Raw genomic sequence first — 24,624 nt, 5'->3', positions numbered from 1 at the left:
TTGCGGGTAAGACCGTAAGAACGGTACCTTCTACCAACATTACTGGTAAATAAGAAAATATCTAAGGCTCATCAGTACTCCAGTGCTGGCTTTCAAGCACCGCACACCTCCACCCAGGCTGGGCAAGCTTCGCACCACTCAAATAGTCACACCACACACGATTCGGGCAAGGCATTTTGGGGTAGCGAGTCCTGCTCTGCTCATCATTTTTCGGCTACAAAGAGAAAGAATTGCAAGAAAGGGTATCAAACGCACGCTGCCAGTCATAAAGATTCATTTGTGAGAAAACCAATCGATGCAAATCAAGCAGAGTCTGTGATTATCGACGCTGTCCATCAAAAACGCTCCCTCAAGCACCGATCCCATCCTGAGGGCCAAACAAAGAGAATCAAAGACAAAAAACAAAAAACTTTTGGCAAAAGAAGCAATCCGAATGACGAGAAAAGAACAAAGGAACGCTGATCAAGCAAAAGAAACAATGCTGTCCCGGAGACCAAAGGCCAGTGGCGAAGTCCCGAGGTGATGCTGAAAACTTCTGCAGACTGCGCCGGCCATGCCGCTGTGTTGTGCGAAGGAAACAGTCCCAGAATGAAGAGTGAAGAGCAGCGAAGGTGTAGAGAGAAGAAACTCAGCTCCGGAGGCAAGACGTGCAAGGCGAAGTCTCGGAGCGCTGCTGGCCTTCGAACTGAAGGTGCCGCGGTTGCTGTGCGAAGGGAACGATCCAGGACGAAACTGAGAGATTGGGACAGGAAACAAGAGAGCTGCGCCTCCAGAGATCCAAGGTCCATGACGAAGTGTCGAAGTGCTGCTGGCCTTCAGCTGAAGGTGCCGCGGTCGCTGTGCGAAGGAAACGAGCTGGAAATGGAGCTGAGAGATTCGGGAAAGGAAACAAGAGAACTGCACGTCCAGAGACCAAAAGCTGTGGCGAAGTCTCGAACTGCTGCTGGCCTTCAGTCGAAGGTGCCGCTGTGCTGTGCGAAGGAAGAAGCCCAGGATGAAGAGCAAGTCGGAGGACAAACGGAGAAGACAGAGCCGGATCTCTACCTCCTGCCCCTCAAGCTGTCGGGGTAGAGCTTGCTGCGGTAGATCTCGCTCTCCAGGGAATGCGAGGTCCTCGTCGGCCTCGTGCGGCCCGCCTGCCTGTTGCCGGGCTCGACGACGGTGCCGGCCCAGCGGGCGTTGAACGCGTTCGCCTGCTCCTCGCGCGACGGCACCGCGGTGCCGTTGTTGGTGAGGTCCGACTCCAGCCGGCGGCCGTAGTCCCGCAGCCACTGCCGCTCGCCCGGCGTGAAGTGGGTGACGTCGGGACGAAGCGACGCCGCGCCGTGGCGCTTCAGCACCTGGCACGTCCACCGGTTGAGCTTGGCGATGTCGGCGGCGGCGTTCCAGTCGATGGCCGGGGCGGCGCCAGCACCGCCACGCGGACCACGGGGGGTGTACCGGAGGAATTGCGTCACGCCCGGCTGCGTGTTGTTCGTGAAGGACATGGTGAGGTGGGCGGACTGGTCCGTCCCACGGACGAAGTGGTGCTGCGGGTGCAGCAGGCGGAACCCGTTGGCGCCGACAACGGGGTCGTTGCGGCTGCGCAGCGCGTTGGCTGCCGGCGTGGGCGGAGCCGCGGCGGCGGGAGCGGGCGCAGGGAGTGCGGCGGGAGCGGCGGGAGGGGCGGGAACGGCCGGGGCGGCGGGGACAGCGGGGACAGCAGGGGCGGCGGGGGCTGCGGGAGCAGCGGGAGCGGCGGAGGAGGGGAGGGGAATGGTGGTGGAGGCGGCGCTGGCCTCCAGGCGGCGAGCGGCGATCCGCTTGCTGGCCCTGACGGGCCCGATGGGGGCCCCCTCAGCCTTGCGCTTGCGCTTGGGCGGGGGCGGCTGCTGCGCCAGCGCAGCAGGCTTGTCGTCGTCGTCGTCGTCGTCGTTGGCGGGAAGGGGAGGGAGCCCGCGCATCGCCCGCCAGTCCGCCTCTGCCTCCTCTTCGGTGGCCGCGGTCAGGCCGTCCAGCGGCTGACCGCGGCGCCTCGGTGCCGCCTTCTTGCCCTTCTTGGTCACCCGACCAGGGCCTGTGAGGAGAGTCAGTTTGTACTTCTTGAGGATGCTGGAAGGAGAGAAAACTTACCACCAGGGCGCCTGGCCGGGGCAGGCCTCGGTGCCCGCGGGCGAGCAGACGGCGCGGCGCGGCGGCGGGGAGGCGGGGAGGGGAGGCTGAGGAGGGGCACAGCGCCCGCGCTGCGCAGAGCTCTGTGGCTCGACATGATTGTGGTTGTTGGTTGTTGGTGGTTGGTGGTGGGGGATGGTGGGGGTGCGGAAGAGATGGAAGGGTGCTGCTGGGGAGGAAAGGAAGAGGAGCGGAAGCAAGATCGGCTTGAGGTTTTGGACACTGGGGCATGCTATTGTGGGCGAACGCTATTGTGACAAAGCTATTGTCACAATGCTATTGTCTTCGGCGAAGCGTTTCAGGCTTTGTTTCAGGCTTTGTTTCGTGTCTTTGTTGCCTGGCCTCACTTGGGAGTCGAGGTAGCGGGCGGGAGAAGTTTTGCAAACTTCACCGCGACCGGGCATTGTCACCAGAAGTGAGGTCAGCACACCGGTTTTCGGCACACCGCCAAAGCTGCCGGAGACCTGACACCTCTCACATCAACATTACGCTGGTTTCTCTCCAATCACGTTAGCTGTCCGTTTCGAGAGTTGAACTTATCAGAGCCCTGAGCGGGAACCGAGTCGGGCGTCGATACTCCGGAAAGAGACAGGAGTAGTGCGGCAAGTACTTATCCATGACAATTTCGACAGCCTTTCATTCAGACTTACCATCCGCATGTCTTTGCTTGGAACTGGCCGCCTTGTATACTTATATACCCATAGTAGGCGCCGTCTGCCGACAAGTCCCACCAAGAACACCATGTTCGATCTATGTGAGCAAGTCGAAGCAATTTTTCAGACGTAGAAGTGAGTCCATAGAACCTTCAGGTATGGGCATCAAACGTATGGACAAACACACGCCTGAAGCTCGCTTTATACGTCGGCAGTTCGAGAAAATCCAGGATGTAGATTAAATTCCAATCTGCAAAACGCATCCCAGACTTCGGATTCCACGACCTATGTAATACGCCATCTGAAGGAAGGTCGTAGAAAGTGCCAACCGAGGGAATACCTAAAATACACAAAGCAAGAAGAAATGAAAGAAGCAATCAAGAATCTACCACATCTTCGCCATGTCTGCTGAGCCTCCCAGATCCCATGCAGCAAATGAATTGTCCCCTATGCTAAGTGTGCCAGGCCTCCCAGATCCCATGCACCTCCGCATTTTTACCGAACCAGTACCTCTCAGATATGCCGAGCCTCCCAGATCCCGAACACATCCGCCATGAGCGTCAGGCCTCCCAGATCCTATCCGCTTCCGGTACCATCAATATGCTGGACCTCCCAGATTCCAGTCTCCGCCGACGTGCCGAGCCTCCCAGATCTCAGTCACGCCCGCCTTCATGAACGCCAGGCCTCCCAGATCCCGTGCGGTCTCGATATCAGTGTAGTAGGGTTCGTCATGAGCATGAAGCGCCGCATCTCTCTTCCGCAGCAGGCAGCCCCGCCCCATTCACCCTCTCTTCGTCTTCCTCCTGCCCGCTCCCGTCCCCCTCCTCCTCTCCCTATCCCTCTGTTCCCTCTTCTCCCTCTTCTTCTTCCTCTCCTCCTCATCCTCCTCCGCCTTCCTCGCCGCAAATTCCCTCAACGCCGTCAACCTTGGCATCAAACCACGCTCCTCAACCACTTCCCTCACCTCCTCCGCGCTCCTCACCGGCCGCGGTCCCGCCTTGACGCGCCTCACGCCCTTGCCGTCCCTCGCGGCGATCTCGAGTGTCAGCTCCCTTCCCTCGATCTGCGCGTTGAACAGCGCCGCGATGTCGGCGTCGGAGGGTAGGGAGTCGAGGTCGTCCATCCAATCGTCGATGGGGCAGAAGGATTCGTCTGAGGACCGCAGCATTTCGAGTTCGGGCTCGAGCCAGGTGCGGGGGTTGTTGTTGGTGTTGGTGGTGGTGCTTGCGGCGCTGGTCGGGGTGGAAGGATCGGCGGGAGCGCGAGCGGGAACGGGAGCGGGAGTGGCGCTCGAGGTGCGGCGTGGGGCCGCGGCGGCGAGGGCTGGCGCGCACGCGGAGAAGGGCGACTCTGTGACGGCGCCGTCGTGGGTGACGTCACCTGCGGCGCCTTGGGCGGACGGATCTGCGTCATCGGCGGCGGCGGAGTGGTGGTGCGTGTTTGCGCCGGCGCTGCTGCGACGGGTGGACGAGCGGGTGCTGCGGCGCTCGGAGGGCGCGATCGATGGGGCAGGCGCCTCGTCGCCGCTGAACGGGCTAGCGGGGCCAGAAACGGCCGGAGCCGCGATGGGCGCGGAAGTGATCGCGGCGGGGGTTTCCGCCGCCTGGGTGGTGGACTGGGTGTTGACAGGGACTTGACTGCCAGTGGCCTCGCTGGCCTGGGACTCGGGCGCATCGCGGCGGAAACGCTGCTTCGCAGGTTCCTCGGGGCTCTCGCCGACGGCCTGCTCGGCCTTGCGCTTCGTGGAGCGGGTGGTGCGCTGGGTTGGCGGCGCCGCAGTCGGGGACGGTGCAGCCGGCTGTTCCGCGACGCTGCTGGGCTCCGCGGTCTCTGATGCCGTGGGAGAAGTCGGTTCCGAAGAAGGAAAGCTCATCATACTGTCCTGCGAGCAGTCGGAGCCCGCATCGCTCTCTGACGCGCGGCGCTGGGCTTCGGAGGCTTCGACGGCGGCCCTGATGGCGGGATCCACCCCCTCCCAGCATTGATCCAGCGCCTCAGCCTGAGTAAGCTGGCTTTGGCATCCCTCCTCGACGCGTCTCTCCTCACGTATCTTGCGTTTCTTCTCTTCCTTCTTCGCACGTCTCTCCGCGATCTTCTGTTCCATGACGCGGAGAGCCTTGGCTTCGCGGATGGCTGACTCAACTGTTCCGCTGCGAGCCGCCCTGCGGACCTGGACCACCCTCAGGGGTTGGATCTTGTGGTATACCTTGGCGTTCTTCGGCCTGTTTCTAGGTCCTATGAATGGAGCAAATGTGTCGACTAGGACGCCCTCGGTCTGGGTTAGCGGCTCGGTGCTGGGTGCTGTGCTGGCCTCTTCCAGGAATTGGGTTTGAGTAGGCTCTGTGCTGATCTGCTGCTCAGCGGACGTGCCAGCAGGCTCTTCCACAGCTTGCTGTTGAACTTGGGTGCCGGCGGGCTTAGTGCTAGCCTCGGGCTTGGGGGCAAGAGCCTTGCTCTGCTCTGGTTGTTGGTCGCACTCGACCTTCATCTTCTTCGAAATGGGGCTAGGCTTGGAGGCCTCTGAGTTGTCCTCAACGGCCTCTTCGGCCGTCCGTTTGTGAGCAGGGTGGAGGGAAGCTCCAATGGCGCTAGACGCCTCAGTGGCTTGAGGGATCGGACGCTGGGGGTGGGCGGAAAGTGCCTGAGCGATCTGACTCGCAGTCCTGCGCCTGGGCTGGGCGATCTTCCTCACAGGCTGACTATCGGTGGCTGTGACTGCAGGAGTGCTTGAAAGAGGAGTATCGGATGCAGTCGGGGCGTCGGTCATCTTGGTGTCGAGGTCCTTTGCCGACCTAGTGTGGGCAGAATGCTCGAAGGGCACAGTGTGCTCGTGCTTTGCGCGTTTCTTCTGGATGCGGAGCTATTGGTACACGTCAGTACTCTTCCTCAGCAGCTTTGCGGGTCAGAGAACTTACCTTCTTCTCATGCCACCTGATTTTGCGGACTATCGTAGCCTCGGAACCACCGCCCTTTTTGGGGAGCTTGCGGTCCAAGTGACGTGTCTTCCAGGGGCCTCTCGTCGGTGCATGAGAGTCGTACTTCTCACGAAGGGCTTTCTTCGAAGACCAGTCCACCACCAATTTCTCCCCTCTAGAGTTCTTGCGGGTGAGTTTCAGCGCGAGAGCGCCCTGGGTGCTTTCCTTCAGGTACGTAGCTGCTTCCTCCTTGGATAGGTCGGGTGGATGGAAACTAAGCCTGTTGGAGGAGCCCGCGAGCTCGCCCTTTTCAACGACGCTCATGGTGATCTTGACTTCAGTGCTGTCAGTAAGTGGTGGCTGCAGACTGGGGGAACGCTCAGTTGAGGACCTACTTGTAGTCGCGTTTACGAAAGAGGGATTGATGCAAGATGGGTTGGTGTTCGTAGAGTGAATACAGGAATTCCCGGAAGTTGCGGGCAAAAGGTTGATGTCGCGACCGGGTTGATCCAGCGAGAAGAGTGACAGGTGGAAGCGTTGTTTCGGAGTTGCGAAGTGGAGGGGAGCGTATGTACGGCGAGGGCGCGGCGGAGGAAAAGCGGGTCCGCTGCACCGCGTCTGAACAGCGACCCAGACGCGTCTAACACTGCGCCAGGACCGCTGGAAGAGCCGGCCAATGAGGTTGTAGACACTTTCAATGACATCATTTTCGCGCTGACTGCGAGAGGGCGACTGGTCCGGGCGTAACCTTTGCGCCCTCGTCCCCGACATCGTTCCGATGCAGAATCGAATCGTATATTGTATATAGGCCGCAGACACGCTTCCAGCTCACGATTATGAGAGGAGCAGCACTACTGAGCTATGAAGAGGCTATACAGCACCTATATTATCCAGAACATTGTGCCAAAAGGAAATGGTATGAACAAAGGCCGGGCTCAGTAGCTTGATCAAACGGGCAGTACGAAAAGATGGCTCCTTCACAGCTTCCACTTGCTTGATGATCGGCATATGCAGAGACATTGTCATTGTTTGAGACTATAAAATGCCGGCGTCCATGGACCTTTGCTTTCCTGTTGCTCATCCGTGGAGCTAAGAGCTGGCTGCATGCGGTATGAGGGATGGACCACACAGTTCAGCGAGAGAGGCAAAGGAACATGGTAAAATCAATTCAAGCTATCAGCGTTTATATAAGTACAACAAGCACCGGATGATAATACAATGGGAGAAGGCACCCCCAGGCCAAGACAGCCAAAGAAGGCCAACGCCTCCAACACGCAATCGACCCAAGCCACGCAGATTCGCGTGCTTCGAAGAACGTGATGATGCCCGCACTTACCCAAGCGCCGGGCAGGCCCTCGCCGCCGCCTACATCTCATCAGCACCCCATCCCTCCGCCTCAAAGCCCTCCGCCTCATTAGTCTCCCCCTCAGCATCTTCCTCCTCCCCAACGCCTTCTCCATCACCCTCATCGTCCCCCTCCCCCGCGCCGCCCTCACCCCTTCCCTCCGCCTCCATCCCCCTCCTCACCCTCCTCCGATGACTATCATTATCCAACGTAATCCCCTCCCACAACCCATACCTCCTCACCACCGTCTCCACCGCCCTCTCGCTCCTCGGCGCGCGCGGCCGCGACAGCACCGGCCCCTTCTTCGTGCCGTGCCCCCCCAGCACCTGCTTCCCCACCCAGAACTCGTTGAACTCTCGAACCAGCTGCCGGTTCGACGGGCGTGGGCGGACGTGCTTGTAGCGGGTGGCTTGGTCGCGGAGCCACTGCTTCTCCTGCTCGCTCCATGGGGTTGCGGTGGAGGGGGGCGGGACGTGTGGGGGCGGGGCGGGGAGGAGGGGGTTGCTGAGGTGTTTGGTGGGGGGGAAGGGTGCGGGCGTTGTCGTCGTGGGCCCGGTGGGCGGGGGGAGAGGGGTGGTGGTGGTGGCGTTGGGGGCGCTGGGGTTGTTGTTGCGCTCCGCCGCGAAGGAGGTGGTGGTGTTCATGGTCGAGAAATCGCGCTTCCGCGGGTTCGTAGGGGCCGGGAAGACCGGGTGCGGCATCGTGGGCGGCGGCGGCGCTTGGTGGTGGTCGAAGGCGGCGGGGGGCGCCATCGGCTGGTGCTGCCAGCCCGACAATACCGCACGAAGGTTGTTCAGGTGATCGGCCGTAATGGCCAGCGACGTGTTCAGGGTGGCGGGAGGCGGGACGTGGCCAGGCGGGGCGGCCGCTGGGATGAGATCGCCCTTGAGGGCGACGTGGAGATGGTTGAGGCAGTCCGATGTCGTGGAAAGGGACTTGTTGAGCTCATTTGTAGCGAGCTCGAGGTTCGTCATCTTCAGGCCCGTGTCATTGATGGCGTTAACGGCCGCAGCGATCAGACCTGGGTCGATCGCCACGGCCCGACCCGGATACTGCTGGGTGTAATCAGGATGGTGCTGCTGCTGCGGCTGTGAGTCGGCGCCATTGCCAGGGAGCATTGGCTGGTTGTGATAGGGGCTGGTATAGCCCATGTATGGCGTTGGCGTCGATAATCCCACGACATCAGGCTGCCTTGGCGGATTCGCACGGGTCAATTCTGAAAGGAGCGGGAATTGCGGCTGGGACATTTCCAAGATCGTCTTCCCCTCATATCCTTCAAATCCTTCCTCGGACCCAGAGTCCGAGGAAGGTTCTGGAGCAGGGTCGAGATCTTCTGCGGGCTCTTCTAAAGGGAAAAAGCCGAAGGTAGACGGAGGGGGGTTGATGTCCTATTCGGGTTTGTATTAATGAGCTTTAGCCTATGATGTGCCGCGGTGGACGATTTACCTGGGGACCCCTGCACTGGGAGGGCGGCATTCTAAGATCGTGATGTTTCCTCATACCGTCCTCTCCGCTGTTGCTACGTGGGTTGTATGGGTTGAGACGCATGGTTGTCAGCTGATGAAGAAGACAATATTGGTCAATGCTATCTCGCGCGGTCGACTTCGGGTGCGTTGTGGAATGTGCGTACGCGTAGGTGAAAAGGGTAGTAGGCGGAGCAGAGGTGGTACGCGCCGAGCGGAGCTGGTACGCGCGGGGCGCCGCCAGATCTTGGACGCGTCAAGTCGCGACTGTGCCTTCCTCTTTAGGTGGTCCGGAGATTTTGCGCGGTGCTGGCAGAGATGCCTGAGAACAGTCAACTGTTGTGTACGCGCGACGCGACAGATCCTGCTCGGAACCACCCAACTTGAGCGCGCCCAGAACAAGGCGGGATACCTTGATCGTATGTACACTCTCTGGAATTGATAAAGGGCCTCGCAATAATAGAGATGCTTGTTTAGAGGGGCGCTGACGTCCACCCACTCACCCGCATCGCGCGGGGCGGAGCCTGGGCATGTCTCCCGTCATGTCAACTATCAGGCTCTGGTATTGCTTTGGCTCTGACTGAATATCTGAGGGACTTATTGGGATATTCTATAGCGCTTATTCGCAAGTCCTCGTTAATGTATTCGCCCCTGCTCAGAAGGCGGAACATAACCATATGCCTTTTTCCACCTGGCGCGCATCGCTGCTGTTTTCTCACACATGTTTGACGTGCTGCCCGTACCCTTAGGAATATTCTGGAATATGTTAGCCCGCGTTGCCACGGCCCAACGGTTGCGGTCGACCATTTCCCCAGTCAGCAGTCGTGATAGGCTGGCTGGTGCCAGCAGCGAATCAATAACGGATTTCGCAACCGAGCTTGTATAAACGGCCAGGCGAAGCCAGCCTGGATAAATATCCTTTCTTTAGTTCTTTATCTCCAGCGACATCTTTGACTCTTTAAACTGCTTTCTAGGAAGGTTTGACATCTCAACAATTCCATTACAGCACTGCATAATCATTCAACCCAAGAACGAGGTGCGAGAAACCATGGACACGGAATCCTCATGACATGCTTCCGTTGGAATACTTGATGAACTAACGAGCAATTTAGACCAATCTGAACATTGTTCGACGATCTGGTATTCACTTTTTAGGGATTTTGTAGGTAGAAAGTTTGTGCCAACTCATTGCATTTGTGGCTTGCGTTGGGCCTCCCTGATCCCAATTGTCGCTCAAGTTGTTCTATCTGACTCTGGTCTCTCTGGAAATTCAATGCAGCAGTAGAATAAAGAACACCAAGAAAATAAAGCTCGCAGTGAAAAATCCAAGAAATGCTGCTGCATAACAAACAAAGGAAACAACGGCATGCTCAAGCTGCTTTGTGCGGTAGGCCTCCCTGATCCCATCCGCTACAAACAGATTTGGCTGTGATAGAAAATCGACTTCAAAAGAGCAGTCCCGAAAACTCCATACAATGTCGCTATCAAACAAAGAAAGGAAAAAAACATACTCCAGCTGATTCTTGCGGCGAGCCTCCCAGATCCCGACCGCTATCCACAGCCTTGCTCATCAATCTGATCGTAAACTGTCATCTGCCTGCCAGTCAAAAGCGGAAAGATCATCAGGAAACACAAACTCAATCAAGCAACTCTCAGTGAAAACGCCAAACAATGCCGCTGTAAAATCAGACAAAAGAAAAAAACATCATACTCCGGCGCGCGCTTTCTGTGTGAAGGGCCTCCCAGATCCCTCCAAGTCACGGTCGATCTCCTCTCTCAGGCGTAACAGAATATTCAGAGTCGCGGTAGCCATCGGCCGTCCTCTGTCTCTCGGACGGTTCGGTCTTCAGGCCGTCATCGCGCTCTTTCCAGCAGAGGTCGTCCGAGCCTCTACTTCTTCACCCACTCGATCCCCTGTCGCGCCATTGCGGTGTAAATGGCCTCAGTGCCCCTGTCCTTCCGGGGCGGCATCTCAACCTCCACGCCCTTGTCCAGACGCGTCAGCACCTTGCCGCGGAACTGGTCGTTGAAGGCCTTGGAGAGTTCCGGCCTGGCGAATCCGTGCGGGTGGCTCGCAACATAGTTCCGCAGCCAATCGAACTCTTCCTGAGTCCACTTGTTGTCGGCCATGTTGGGCCGCAGCCGGGCGGTCTGGCAGCTCCGGCGCAGCCACTGCGACAGCCAGCTGTTGAGGCGCGCGATGTCGGCCCTGCTGTTCCAGTCGATGTCGCGCGCCGTCCGGCCCTTCTCGCCCGCCCAGGTGTGCGTGCGGGCGACGCGGACACCGTTCTCCAGGATGGTGTAGTGCTGGGTGAGGTGCTGCACTTGGTTCTGGCCGACGACAAAGACGTGCTGGGGGCCGCTCAGCTGGAAGCCGTTGGCGCCGACGACGGGGTCGTTGCGGTCGCGGAGCTGGGTGGCGGGCGCTGCGGTGCTGGTGCTGGGGGCAGTGGGGTTGGTTGCGGTGGAGGGAGCGGTGATGGCGGCTGCGGACGAGGTGGCGGCAGGCTGGGTTGCGCCCTTCCGAGCTCTGGTCGCGGTCTTCTTTGCGACCGTCTTCGACTTCTTCGCCGCAGTCGATGTGGTGGCAGGCTTTTTGCTGCCAGAGGTAGAGCCGGCGGGTCCCTCGGATGGACCAGCATTGCCGCTCGCGGCAGCAAGCTTGCGGGTGGCGGCGCGAGTGCGCTTCGCAGGCTGAGACGCTTCGATGACGTCCTCGTCATCGTTTGAGGAGCGCTTGCGCTTCTTTGCAGGCGCAGTGTCGTCAGAAGTGGGAGTGTGGACCGACTCACCAGGACCAGCGCGGGCGCTGCTCTGCTGGGGACGTCTTTCAGCGATGAAAGCCTCTATCGCAGCGCTAGAGGGCAGAGCAGCGGCGCTCTCACCAACCCGCTGCTGGGTGCCCTGGGCTCGGGCTGCAGGCTGCGTGGTTGTGGCAGCGGCATCACCGGGGGCAGCACGACGCGCCCGTTTGGCAACAGGCTGCTCACCATCCAGGTCGGCGTCGACCGCCCTCCTCTTCACGGTGATCTTCGGACGGTCAGTCTGAAGACCAGTGAAGTGCAGGAAGATTTTGTCATTGGGACGACCTGCACTGGCGGGAGCGGCGCTGTCATCAACTTCCGGAGCAGGTCGAGGCGCCGTGGGTTGCTGGTGGCGGGCAGGCGCGGTGTTTCTGGGAGCCGCCTTCCTGGGAGCCGCCTTCTTGGGTGCAGCGGCCTTCTTTGGTGCAGCCGGCTTCTTGGGTGCAGCGGCCTTCTTTGGGGCAGCCGCCTTCTTCGGTGCAGGCGCCGTCTTTGGTGCAACCGCCTTCTTTGGTGCAGCCTTCCTGAGTTTCCTGTTGGTGGCAGCGTCCCAGACGGCGGCGGGCTGGTAGGCGGGGAGGTGATATGTGTCCTCCTTCGTGGTGCCAACCAGGAACAGAAGTGGATCCGTACGACCGCGCACCAAGGTCGTGGCCCACGGAGGATTCGCCTCTCCCAACCTGGGCAGGTCTTCGTTGTAGGGGTCTGGGAAAGACTTTGGTTCCCAGATGCTCAGCTTGTCGAGCGTGAGTCCTCCCACGAAGGTGCGCCTCGTATAGCTGTCGCGCAGGCGGACCTGCCGTCTGTCGGGCCACAGGAAGGTTGGCATTGGGTTCTCTTTGTAGAGGACAGCGTGCTCGTTCATCATTGTTCGGACGGGGCAATCTTTCACCAAGGTGTTTTCGGCCTAATGAAGGGTCAGCATTGGTCGTGGCATGGCTTGGATTGGGATGCGTACCGTGATGCGCCCTTGAGCGACCTTCATCTTAGTTTCTGTGTAGAGGGCCTCAATGCTGGCCAAGAACTCTGCTTCCTCCCTCTTCTTTTCCCGAATGACTGGAGGGCTGTTAGCACTGCGGTTCAGCTGGTACGGTGCGAGAGCAAACTTACATTCGGCCTCGCGACGAGCGAAAGTCATCGGGCGAGGGGCGGGAGCGGGAGCGGGAGCGGGTGCGGGTGCGACAGGGCAAGCGGCAGCAGCGGCAGCAGCGGCGGCGCCACGGGGACGAAGGTCGTGGTAGTAAGGCATTTTGTCGTATGGATACGGAAAATGCTGCGAAGAACGGAGTGGGTAAATTGAAAGTTGTTCGGCGGAAGCGTTGCGAAGTGTTTGGAACTTGGCAAGACAAGGCACTCGAAGAACGGTGGACAGTCGGTGTTGGATGAAGAAGGGAGGGTGGCAGTGGAGGGGGCGTTTTGTAGGGGACGGCAGCCGCTGATGGAGACGCGTCTGCGCGTGTTTACAGCCGCTGCGGGTGGGGCGGCCTCGAGTGTTACCGCTGCGACGCCTGTGCGGGCGGCGGCTGACCTGCATGACGGTTGGCGGGGGTCGCCCGTACATTCACTCGCGGTGAGTGCGGATCACACCTCCCGTAGGGGGTGTTTCACTGGTCCGGGTAACTCTCTGGGCTCAAGGGAAATCATCACCCCGTCACTTCCGTCTATGTATACACCATGCAAGGCCTGTGTAGTATATAGTGAAAGCCACGAAAGGCAATAAGGGCGGTAGCCCCATTATGGAAGTCGCAACAGAGCTAAGATCTTAAACGAAGATAGACAGCTATAGCTATGCAATCGAGAGGGCCAGGCGTCCTCCAGAACAAAGAAAAGATTGATTCGTTGAACAGCTTCTTATAGGCATGGCTGCTGTGAGCTCGTGTGGATTGCTCAAAGGCAGCAAACAAGAAACAACAAAGCTTTGCGGTAGAAGCATGTCTTAAGAAGCTATCAATCTATGATAGCCTCCGCCTCAGAACGTTTGAAACCCGAAAGGTCCCAACGTGACAATGTAAGGCGGAGGGAAAATTCACATAGCAAAGCAGATATCTCCAATCTTGTCCGAGGACGCCGTTGTCTCATCAGCGAAGCCGAAGCCATAATGATTGATTACACTGAAGCGGTTCGTCGCAATTCTACACGCTATGGAGTACGTTTCAAGACGCACCTGTGGCTCGCTTCATTCATTTCATTCTGCTTTTTGCAATTCCCATGCGTTGCATTGTCTGATCAACATAGGTCAAGCAGCGCATTCCCTGTTGAGTAGAGCTTTTCAATCCCATGAAAAGCAACGCTGTTATGGAGAAAATCAGCTAAAGGCTCACCATTTGCATGGATTGGACGAATTCGTACGCTACGAAGCCTTGATGCGTCCAATTATCCATCTATGTTCGTCTGTTCCTTCGCCCATCTATTCTGCATTTGGTGCTTTTGTGTCTTCGTGAAGATTGCTCACTCGGTCGACGGTATCTGAAGATTCTGGAGGCTACTCCGCCGCACGCTGCAAAAAGACCACTACAGCCCCCAAGGGTGCTCGCGGTGATGGGGCACGCTGCCCAAATGGATGCTGTCCTTGGTAAAGGTGCGAGGTATCAGATTATTACGGCCGATCACAGATGAAGCTCCCAGTTCCAGCAAGAATAAGGCAGAGAAGCCAGCGTCAAAGAATCTTACGTCCAGCGAAGAGATTTTTTCGATCCAGACGCGTGCTTAGGCTCTTTTTGCATGAGGTGCTCGCCGTAGGTGGCGAAGATGCCGGGATTCCTGGCGGCTTTGGGAGCGAGCGCACGATAGGAACGGACGGCGGTCACATTTTCGGCCGCCCGCACATCAGAAGCTTGCGTACTCCACGGTGATATCTCCAGAGGAATCGGCTGCGGGTAGGCGCGTGGCTTTGGGCCGGCGGGAGTGATGAGGGCATTCTTCATCGCGAAGTAACAGTGGCGGATGCAGCCGCCCAAGCTCGCTCATCGCAGCCGGTCGCGGGACGAACTGTTTCCAAGAAGGTTACGCCTCGTCACGGACGCGTCATGCACGAATTGCGAGTGACGGAACTGTCACGCGCAGCGATCCTGTCCTGCGTCCGCACCGCGACGGAGAGGTCCGTCCACTAACCCCAGAGCCTCCTGTCTACCAGCCTCTCTGCCCAACCGCATACCCGCTTCACCGCAGGTCTCCCCAACCCGGACCACAGTCGCAAAGGGACAGCATGAATCCTCCCCGCCTTGATGTTCAAACCTGCCGAGCCTACCTCTACACCTGCGCCAACAGCCTGCTGGCCAACATCGCAACGGCCGACCACCCAACGCTCGCCACGATTCCCGAGACCGCGAAGCTCGAACAGTTCACGCGGGACATAGTCGGCCTGTCCGAATCTCAGATCCGGCCGGGGATGACGCAACGCGTCCATAACAATGAGGAGTTCCACCGCGCGAGCATCCGCACGTACGTCAAGAACGTCCTGCACCAGTCCTGCGAGCATCTGCACCGGCCCGCCACCCCGGAAAACAAGGTAAAGCACCGCAACTCCCACCCTTTGCCATCTTGAATGATTTGTTTGATGATACCTTGCTTTTCCACAGCGCATCGTGGAGTTCATCTGGAAGGAGTGCCTCTCGTACATACAGGCGGAAGACACGGCCGAGGAGGAGCAGCGCCGCACGCAGCAGGCTGAGCAGGAGGAGCACGACAGGCGGCAGGCCCAGCAGGAGGCTTTCGAGGTGAAACGCACCTGGCGCAGCGTCGAGCTCAACTTCCTCGCCCACCTCTTCGCCGACAACCCCGACCTCGACTTCGCCGCCGCGGCGCGCATGGTCAACCGCCACTACCGCGGCCAGATGGTCGACGGCGTCGCCTTTACTGAGCGGACGGCGGACGCGGTCAGCTACCAGGTCTCCCACAAGAACATCATGGCCGTCGCGAAACAGATCAGGGAGAAGCGCCAGGGACAGGATGACAAGGCGGCGGGAGAGGGCGAAGCGGCGAACCCCAACTTGCGTTCGGCTTGAGCGGTGCGGGTGAGGCGGCGTTTGCTGCGCCTGCAAGCGATTTGGATACCGCTTGCCGCGAGCTGCGTCACCTTGCACTCCGACATCTTTGCTACCTTCATCTGAATCTCCATACTTGCTACTTTTGGCTACACACTACACGTTCTGCTCTGGTAGGGCTTTGGTGAAAGATCTGGGGTCTCTGCGCCGTGATCCTGCTGCCTTCGCCAATCCGCTGATGCAGACCAAAGACGGAGACAGCTGTGATGGCGATAATGTAGCGGATGACGCCGTGATACGAAATTCTCTGCAAATGGGTTCGCTCGACACGCGCGACCCGCACGCCATGGCGCGGGCGCTGCGCGACTAGTCGCCCGCCGCCGTCGCCAGCCTCGCCCGCAACTCGCGGTTCTACGAGTGTAGTTGTTATGTAGCAAATGTCACCTATCATGGCACGTCCTTTGCAAGTACGCGTGAGGTTCCCAAAGCGCCCGTAGCTCCTCAGTGAGCGCGATGGACAGTCGTATCATGAGAAACAGATCGCTAGCCAGCCGCCGGACTCACTGCCAGGATGAGGTTGAGGATCCGAACGGAAGATGGCCGAGCACGTCGAACGCGCAAGCCGCCCACAGTGAGCAGCGGTCCGCTATTGCCCAGCAGCTGCGCAAGCAAAACAGAACGCGCTCAGCCCGCATAAAGCAGAGCAGGCGTGCCGCGGCCGCGAGAGTCCTGTCCAGCTGCGCAAGCAGAACAGACCGCGCTCAACCCGCATGTAGCAGAGCAGGCGTGACGCGGACGTGAGAGTCCTGTCCAGCGGCGCAAGCAGAACAGACCGCGCTCAACCCGCATGTAGCAGAGCAGGCGTGCCACAGCCGCGAGAGTCCTGTCCAGCAGCGCATGTTTCCCACTGAGACTGCGACCGGCGGCTGTCAGCTGGCGTGGCTCACGGCGGCGAAGCGGACACGACACGGCACGCGCTGAGAGGAGGCTTTCCCACACACCAAGAACACGATCGCGACGGCACTCAGAGGCAGATTGATTTAAAAGAGATCGGGGAATGGCGACGAAGCTGAAGGGACACGGCACCAGCTGAGAGGAGGCTTTCCCACACACCAAAACACGATCGAGACGTCACTCAGAGGCAGATTAAATTAAAAAGAGAACGGGAAATTTTCTTCCTTGAAGCCCGGCTCAAGGCCAGGCAAACAACGAAAAAAAAAAGTTTTGTCGCAGCAACAGAAGACAGTGCAATATCTGTGCCACTGGTCACCAAGGAAAGCTCCCTGGGCCTCGGGGGGTTTTTGGCCTCCTTGAGAGGCAGCTAAAAGAAGGTTACCATTGTCTTTATCGTAAAGGGGGAGGGGAGGGGAGGGGGATGAAGAGAAAAGAAAAGGAGAGGGTGGGCAGGAGGGCTTTTATACCCCACCGGCCGAAGTAAAGTGGGGCCGATCAACTGCCAAGGCCGAGGGACGTTGCCAGGGAGACTCTGCGAGGTAGGGCCCCCGTGCCAAGGCAGCGCTTTAGGCAGTCGCACTGTCTCAGGCGGAGAAGACATTTTCCTGAGGCTGGTGAGGCGGTTGCCCGGATCTGTGGACCTGACATGCGGTGGGAGCTCGCCAGGGTGAGACTCACGGTCAGCGTTCGCGCAGGTGTGTTGCCCGCCCCGATCCGGAGTTGCTACAATATGGACACGCGGTTGCTTCTCAGACGAAGCTCTCATGGCTCTTGGAATGATCCATGTTCGGAGCGTGCTAAGGTGCTTCATCGTTCAGTTACTGGGTAGGTGTAAATTGAACCCTAGGGCTCCTCATCATGGTGATCTTCGTGATCATTGGGCGTAGCAATGATTATGCGACTGAGAGGTCTACCTGCAGCACAGCGACGGGCAGCAAGTCTGCTGGCTATAGTATTTTGAGTACCCTCGGGCAGCGCAACCCCTGCGTCACAGCACTGCTATAAAGCCAGCAGCCGCCGCTCTACCTCAAGCAAAACACCAGACTCTCCCACCAACCGCAATCATGAGCGCCGTAATGGCGCAGAACGATGTCGACACTTGTGTCGTCATGATGCTGAACCGGGCCTTCGCGCTGGCCATCCACCACCTCAACGGCGAGCAGCAGCATCTCGCTCTGATGCTGCACAGCAGCGCGCTGGACCACTACATGAACTCCTTCACCATCCAATCCAGCATCGCCGCCTACATGCGCAGCAGCACGGACGACATCACCACCAGCACCGCCACCGCCATCACCATGCTCCTCCACGCCATCACCACCTCCCCCACCCGCATCGGCGGCCCCGCCAACTATCCCCCCGGCTCCCCGGCCCTCGCCTGCATCGCCGTGATGCTCGCCGACGCCCGCACGCAAGCCGCCTACCAGAACACCACGGGCCTCCCCTCCCCCAACACCAGCGCCTTCGGCAACGTCGTGCCGACGCCCTTCTACACCGTCCCCTTCACGGCGGGCGGCCGCTACCTGCACGGCCCCGACACCGCCACCAACAACGCCGCCACCACCGGCGCCGCCTTCGACCAAGCCCCCCGCCTCTCCAACACTTTCTTCTGGCACCGCGCCAGCGCCCGCGCCCTCCCCTTCCCCTACGCGTCGGCGCCCGCGAGCGACGACTTCTGGAGCACGCCGGGCACGACGGCGGCCCTCAACATCCAGTGGGGCTACTGGCTCGCGCGGCTCGGCTACGCCGATCCCGCCGAGCACCTGGGGCCGTGGGGCGCCGAGGAAAGGGCGTACGTGGCGGCGCTGATGGCGAGGGAGCGCGACGTGCACGACGTGGATGTCGTGGCGGCGCTGAATGCGGATATGGCGGGGAGGGAGTCGACGGTGACCTGGCAGGGGGTCAGGGTCGTTGTGGGGTTTAGGCCCAGGGGCGTGTTTGGGCTGAGGAGGCTGATTAGGCAGCAGAGGGTCGCGGTGTGGAGGGTGGAGGGGTGGGAGAGGGAGTGGGTGGAGGATGAGAGGGTTAGGAAGGAGAGGGAGGAGGAGGAGAGGAGGGAGGAGGAGGAGAGGAGGGAGGGGGAGATGAGGAGTGCCGGAGTGGTTGTGGTAGGGGAGGGGTGGGGAGGCGCGGTATGCCTTCGTTGGGGCTTGGAAAGCTTTGGTTTGGTTTGGTAGTTGAAAATTGGGCCTGATACGGCTGGAGTAGACCATTGTACGATAGAAAGGAAATTTCATGAGATCCCTGAGCATTTTTCGCCTGCATTGAACTGCTTCGTGAATATTCTCAACAAGAATGCCGGAATTACTCAAGATGGCTAACTCAGTACTCGCGTATCTAACGAGCGATAGAGCCTGTCATTAACATCTGTAAATGCTGCTCTTTGCTACGATTTTACTTCTCTTCGTCATCAGCTCATCAACACCAAGCTTTCTATATACACCATCTCCCATCCCTTGTGAATTCATACTGTTACTTAACCAAATACAAGCTGAGCTTGTAAAAAGAACCAGAAGCGCAATCTTTGATATACAACACCCAGCATTCTGCAGATATTCGTTATCATGTTAACAACACTATGTTTTCTGCACACACCCTAATTTGCTTCACCCAAATCCACTCTTCTGACCTGCCAGATATCCGCTGAGTTGCATCATGTAGTAGGCTGCGCTATTCCTCACACACGACACCTAACATGCGTTCGGCGTAGCAGTTTAAAACCCAGTACTTGCCAGTCGCAATTGCGCAACCACCATTGTACCGAAGCTGTACATGCGTAGATAGCACTTGCGAATTGAGAGATGCACACTGAACAGATGTATATCGCCTCCATGGACCAAGAAGCAGACATTTGCTGACTTGGTCCAACGAGCCCAGATGCAAGTCGCGAAAAAATTGCAACAGGCCCAAGTAAAAACAGCGCCTATCGGTAATAAGTAGAGGAGATATCTGGTATCTACCATGAACGAACAAACTACCATAAGAAGCGCGTAGACATACGAACAGCACTCTCCAAACCAACAACTCATTCATCACGACAGCAAACCCTCGCAGCAACAGCCGGCTGAACGACAACTACCCGCACAACCATCGCATCAAGCCCCGAACACCCCAAAGACACGCGAAACCAACCAAGCGAAGCCACCGAGCCAGCACAAGAGATTTTTCTCCAAATGCATACACCATACCACAATACCAACACCTCACAGTCGCATCCACGCACCGAGTGACGTCTGGGATTTTTCCGGAGAACAGCCGTTTTCCCCTGCTCTCTCTGGCATCGCGCGCGCTCGAAGCGAGCCCCCGCATCCCTGTCGCCCCGAGCCCCGGTTCGCTGGGCCCCACCCGCACCCCTCGCCCCGCGATCGGCGCAACCTTGCGGGAACGTCAGGTCGTCGGTTGTGGGGGCGCGAAATGGTGCCGGAGCACCCGCGGGATTGACGGGGCTTTGGGGTGATTGGGCGGAGGGCTGTCTGAGTCGAAGTAGGGACGTGTGATGGATTTGGGGATTTGGAGGGCGGGCGCTGAGTGAGTGCCTGGGTAGAGCGACGGTGGTTGGGATGGTGGATGGATGCAGCGTTTTTTTGGGCATGGAGGCGGCGTGGTAAGGAGATGGCAGGCTTAGTTCTGGCCTTCAAAAAAATATTTGCTGGCGAGTGCCTGTTTCGTGCGTTTCATTGCGACCGTATTGCTCAGATTTCTGCGGGTTTCCGCTTAGAGGGAACCGTGCAATTTTCCCTCGCTCTGCAACTGCTTGGGGCCAGCGAAGCGGTCAGTCTATGTCAAGATCCAGTCATACACCTTTTGCCAACGCTGTCAGTATCTGACGGGCGAAACTCTGCTGCTGGCTGCTTTACTCTCCCACGGCGAGAATGAAGCCCATTGGCGGCGATCGCAGGGGTAGGTCGCAGTCTGCAACCAATAACTACCGCTCACGCCATGGAAAAAGTTTTGTCGATATATCATCATTTGAGAGTCTTCAAAGTGGGTTGTGGGACATGGGTTGCAAATCGTAGCTCAGTGATCCAAACTGACGGTCGCACACGCGGCGTCAGTTTGGATTCTTTTCCAAAAGTGTGGAGCGGTGCTTAGGACTACGTCCCCAATTTCACCGTGTTCCAAATGATATCCAAACAAACCGATGAAGCCCTCTCGCCCAACGGTCCATTGGATCCGAAGGCAAGGCGCGACACTCAGCTCAGTGCCTGGGCGTTGAACAATCGAGCGGGAACGAGCGGTGTCGATTTCGTTCTACTATGCTGAATACCGAACTCCGATCTTGTGTGGAGGAATTCAGGCAGTTCATAGCCTCCGCAGAAATCCACCCACGAAACGACGGTGGTAAGATCAGAGCAAAGCCAAGTGTTCACTGAAAGACTGCAAAAACACGGGATATTGGACAAGCGGTTTATCGAGCTCTTGGTTGCAAACAAGCAAACTACCTCGGAGCGGAAAATAACATTGCGGTGATTGCTGCCTCCGCTGACTCCGGGATGCGTTGTCGCATAGTGGACAAAGCGAATGATTCCTGTCTCTCAATCTTGGCAGCTTTCTTGATGAGTGGCCGGGGACTAAACTTGGACCATGTTGGATAAGACCAGTTGCAAGAAGTCGACTAAAAGGATCCTGACATCTCGGCGTCGGGGTTGAAACGCCGTTCCGGGGTTGTGAAGCTGTTCGCGCCTCCAATTACCATGAAGAAGGTCCTATCGACGGCGCAAAGATACGCGGGTACAAGCTGAACATGGTACAAAGAAGGCCAAGAGGTCTTATGAAGAAATATTGTTGACGTTAACACCGGGCGAAGTCACTTGCTGTGTTCATTGCGCAGGATCAATGAAGGCTAGCGGCCTGTAGCAAGGAAGCACTGCGCACCCTGGAGGACACTGTTCGAAATGTTGCCTCGGGCGCAATAACAGTCTCTTGCGTTGCTATCCTACACAAAAAATCTTCCGACAGTCACGCACTTCCACCACAAAACAACAAAACACCTCCCGCACCCGCGCCGCGTCCGCACCCGCATTTGCAACGAGAAAATCCACAATCTCCACCGCCACAACAAGATGCCGGGTTTTACTGGCTTCAGCTCGGATGATTTGCCAATGAGCCCGGTTCAGGTCACGCAAGGCGACGACGAGGACTCCATCGAGCTCGGCAGCGAAGATTCAAACACGGACGATAGCGTCTCGGTCAACGACAACTCTGAAGAGGAAACCTCCTCCCTTCAAGGAGGATCCGATGGTGGTGTACCCATCGTTCCAGATGAGGAAACCACCGGCGAGAGTCAAGGTAGCGACATCAGCGATAACTTGGGGGACAGCCTGGAAGATGACGATCCCGAGGCACCCACCTACGGCGGAATCATTCTAGACAATGATCGCGGCTTCATCCACCCAGACGGGCGCGAAGAAGCTTGGTACCAACAGCCCATGTCAACACAAACTTCAGAGCGAGGCTGGACCACCATCAACTCCGGTCCGCGCAGCCTGCCCGCTTCATACGTCGACTACGAAAGAACGGAGGATGAGCACGACGACCCTGTTCCTGTCAGAGGCTATGAATTCGACATCGCCGCAGAAACCACCAAGGAAGAGATTGAGGAACTCGTGTCCGTAGAGCAGACTTGCACCTGCACGTCCTCGCCAACCTCGCGCATCGCTAGTGAGATCCCGTACTTCAACCACGAGAAAGGTAAGCTCCACTGCCTGGACACCCATGAGTCGTACGTATCTAATGATGATTTTGCACACAGGCTGGTGGATTGACCCGGGAGCCAAATACCCGCAGCGCACGACAGAGTACTTCGACCGTCACCCGACGCGCATCAATGACGATAAGAAACGCAAGCACAATGGCATCGAGGACAACAGCGGCGGCAGTGGTGGGCTTATTTTTGTTCAGGATGCGAGCCCAGACGCAGTCCCGGCCCTCAAGCAGAGCATCGAAGCCACAGTGCCACGCTGCGACCAGCACTTTCCCATCACCGGTGTCTTCGACGAGGACTGGAAGTTTCTCTGCGGCTCACGCTACATCAAGCAGCGTGTTAGTATTGTCACCGCACCCGACGATTCCTCCTCCGACGACGCAGACACGGCCTATGATGGCGCTGACAAGGATGACGAGCCCATGAGCCACTCTCCGCCCTTCCACGACTTCGACACCGACGCCGACGCCACGGATCGTCCTGGCGCCGACGACCCTGATAGCTGGGAAACAGAAGACGAGGACCCCTCCACGTACACCTACACCCAGTACGTCGACCAAGCATACCAGCTGCGCCTGATCGAAGACGACGCGCCCGCCGGCTGCCGCCGCATGAACATCCACTCGCCGCCCGCCGACTGGGCGGACCGCCACTCCATCATGAAGCTCAACCGCTGGCTCTCCAGCTTCCGCTGTCGCAGCGAAAAGCGCCAGGGTCGTGTCGTGTCTGCTTCCGCTACTGCTATTGCTGCCGACGCCAGTGACACCACTCAAGCCGACACTCCCGAAAAGAAGACGAAGAAGAAGAAGCAGAGCAAGACCGAGAACAAGAACAATACAGACACAACGATGACCGCCCCCGCCGGCCCTCCCACGAACAAGACCGGCCCAGCCACAGTCCTCGCCAGGGAGGCCTTCGCCGCCACTCACTCGCCCTCCAACACCACCCCGACCCCCACCCCCCTGATCGGCCCCACCACCATCCCCGGCGCCATCTCCACCATCAACCCGGTTCCCCGTTCCTCTCCCCGCCTCCGTCCCCGCTCCCCCACGCCCCCTAGAGTACCGATCCCGCGCCTCCCGTGGACGCGTCCGGAGCTCGACATGGTGCGCGACGGCATGGTGCGGCAGCTGCGCGCAGACGGGCAATACCGCCACAAGCCGCTGCTGCGGGACTTGAACACGCGGTGGCCGGCGAGGCCGCGCACCGCGGCGGCGCTGGCGATGGCGATGCAGAGGCATGGGTTGGCGGGGGAGGCGAGGCGTGTTGTGGATGGGGAAGGGGAGGAGGAGGAGGGTGGGAGTGGTGGAGAGTGAGGGATTGGGCTGGTTGGGTGTGAGGCTCACTAGGGTACCAAGGAATTCGTATCTGCCAGTAATGTTGGTAGATAGTACAAATTATACGGTTTTACCTATAAGGATAATGGTACATTGCATTAGCCGTTTTTAGAACCGTAATTCTCGTACGCGTTTCTAGCGCCTGTGCTCTTTTTACAGCGAAACAATTAATATACCACCAAATCATATGGTTTCACCACAAAAAGCAGAATTGCGACTCAACAACATAGTAAAATCCATATTCTAAGGTTACAGAAAGCTCGGCCAGGCACTAAAGGATAATGGCACCGGAGGAGGAACGCTAGTTTGCCCGGCAGGTTGATCCTAACATATGGTAGATCCGCAGATTTGGGCATAAGAGTCGTTTAAGACGCATGGTGTTAATCAAATACATGGGTGGGCGACAGAGAATAGTTCGTTTTTTCGTAGGCAATTACTACTAATATACGAAAGGTTCTCCCAACAAGGAAACCCAGCATTCCAACGCAACGAGATTGGTTCCAATTTAGTATGACGAATGGCAGAGCATGAAGAAGTATGCCCTCACGCCTTCTCATGAGGCTGGCGGCGGGTTTGGTTTGCGCGGTCGGTCGGTCGTGCTTGATGGATGGATGGGGCTTGGGGGTTGTATGATAGGCGTGGTGAAAGCGGGATATCTCTGTGATGGCGGAGTAAGCTGCTGCTCTCGGTCGTTTGGGGGCAAAATTCGGTAGAGCTGCCATAGAAGCGGTGGGAGGCAGAACGGGAGGAAACACGATAGCTGTGACAGAGAAAAAGGATATATGGCTTACAAGGCTCCCTTTGATGCTATATGCGAAACGGAAATGAGAGAGGCTTCCCAGAATGCTCTGTGACCGGTCGTTGTTTGCTTTGAGCACCGGCGTGCGTTGTGTGATTCTGCCGCAAACATGCAGAGCCGCCGCCTATATCGGAAGTGAAGCTCGAAGAATTCTCCGCCGCTGGAAATTCAGAAACAGTGCCAAGTTGCTTTCGCTGCTCTGCATGTGACTACCGCCCAAGGTGAGGGAGGCAGAGCCTGAGCGCGGGAGAAAGGCGCATGGACCATATCACTGACGCATCGCATGCGCAACGCCAGGCTCTACCGCCGCAGAGGTCCTCTGGAAGCCGGAAGATTTTTTTCGCAATCGATAAGCGGGAAGCGCGGCGCTGGTGGGCGTCCATGGCTCAAGTGACATCATCGCAGAGTACGCTTCCATGAGGCCGCAGTCGGGCGCGCGAGTCTCATACATCGCGCGCCGAGTAGACGAAGCTCTGCGCCCCTCCAGAGGAAGGGAACGTGGTCATTCAGATATAT

At 58.2% G+C, this 24,624-nt stretch overlaps 7 protein-coding genes across 7 annotated transcripts; 3 read left to right on the top strand and 4 right to left on the bottom strand.

Annotated features, from left to right (window-relative positions):
• Nucleotides 1–1,040: 1,040 nt before the first annotated feature.
• On the bottom strand, nucleotides 1,041–2,853 carry SLS55_009982 (uncharacterized protein; the record flags this gene model as incomplete). Its single annotated transcript, XM_066781375.1, has 2 exons — nucleotides 1,041–2,056; nucleotides 2,850–2,853. The coding sequence occupies 2 exons, from the start codon at nucleotides 2,851–2,853 to the stop codon at nucleotides 1,041–1,043; spliced, it is 1,020 nt and encodes a 339-aa protein (XP_066628377.1).
• A 732-nt stretch (nucleotides 2,854–3,585) lies between these two features.
• Nucleotides 3,586–6,043, bottom strand: SLS55_009981 (uncharacterized protein; the record flags this gene model as incomplete). Its single annotated transcript, XM_066781374.1, has 2 exons — nucleotides 3,586–5,664; nucleotides 5,720–6,043. The coding sequence occupies 2 exons, from the start codon at nucleotides 6,041–6,043 to the stop codon at nucleotides 3,586–3,588; spliced, it is 2,403 nt and encodes an 800-aa protein (XP_066628376.1).
• Nucleotides 6,044–7,084: 1,041 nt separating this feature from the next.
• SLS55_009980 (uncharacterized protein) lies at nucleotides 7,085–8,612 on the bottom strand (the record flags this gene model as incomplete). Its single annotated transcript, XM_066781373.1, has 2 exons — nucleotides 7,085–8,452; nucleotides 8,511–8,612. The coding sequence occupies 2 exons, from the start codon at nucleotides 8,610–8,612 to the stop codon at nucleotides 7,085–7,087; spliced, it is 1,470 nt and encodes a 489-aa protein (XP_066628375.1).
• A 1,805-nt stretch (nucleotides 8,613–10,417) lies between these two features.
• SLS55_009979 (uncharacterized protein) lies at nucleotides 10,418–12,469 on the bottom strand (the record flags this gene model as incomplete). Its single annotated transcript, XM_066781372.1, has 3 exons — nucleotides 10,418–12,238; nucleotides 12,290–12,387; nucleotides 12,442–12,469. The coding sequence occupies 3 exons, from the start codon at nucleotides 12,467–12,469 to the stop codon at nucleotides 10,418–10,420; spliced, it is 1,947 nt and encodes a 648-aa protein (XP_066628374.1).
• Nucleotides 12,470–14,536: 2,067 nt separating this feature from the next.
• Nucleotides 14,537–15,335, top strand: SLS55_009978 (uncharacterized protein; the record flags this gene model as incomplete). The annotated part of the gene is made up of 2 exons (XM_066781371.1): nucleotides 14,537–14,839; nucleotides 14,910–15,335. The coding sequence occupies 2 exons, from the start codon at nucleotides 14,537–14,539 to the stop codon at nucleotides 15,333–15,335; spliced, it is 729 nt and encodes a 242-aa protein (XP_066628373.1).
• Nucleotides 15,336–17,332: 1,997 nt separating this feature from the next.
• Nucleotides 17,333–18,445, top strand: SLS55_009977 (uncharacterized protein; the record flags this gene model as incomplete). The annotated part of the gene is given in 2 exon segments (XM_066781370.1): nucleotides 17,333–17,341; nucleotides 17,354–18,445. The coding sequence occupies 2 exon segments, from the start codon at nucleotides 17,333–17,335 to the stop codon at nucleotides 18,443–18,445; spliced, it is 1,101 nt and encodes a 366-aa protein (XP_066628372.1).
• A 2,886-nt stretch (nucleotides 18,446–21,331) lies between these two features.
• On the top strand, nucleotides 21,332–23,288 carry SLS55_009976 (uncharacterized protein; the record flags this gene model as incomplete). The annotated part of the gene is made up of 2 exons (XM_066781369.1): nucleotides 21,332–21,959; nucleotides 22,021–23,288. 2 exons carry the CDS (start codon nucleotides 21,332–21,334, stop codon nucleotides 23,286–23,288), a joined length of 1,896 nt encoding a protein of 631 aa, XP_066628371.1.
• Nucleotides 23,289–24,624: the final 1,336 nt, after the last annotated feature.

This window comes from Diplodia seriata (genome assembly GCF_021436955.1).
Source record: "Diplodia seriata strain FDS-637 chromosome Unknown scaffold_11, whole genome shotgun sequence".
NCBI lineage: Eukaryota > Fungi > Ascomycota > Dothideomycetes > Botryosphaeriales > Botryosphaeriaceae > Diplodia > Diplodia seriata.
Note: the sequence above shows the minus strand (reverse complement) of the source record. Positions and strands in the feature narration are given on the sequence as shown.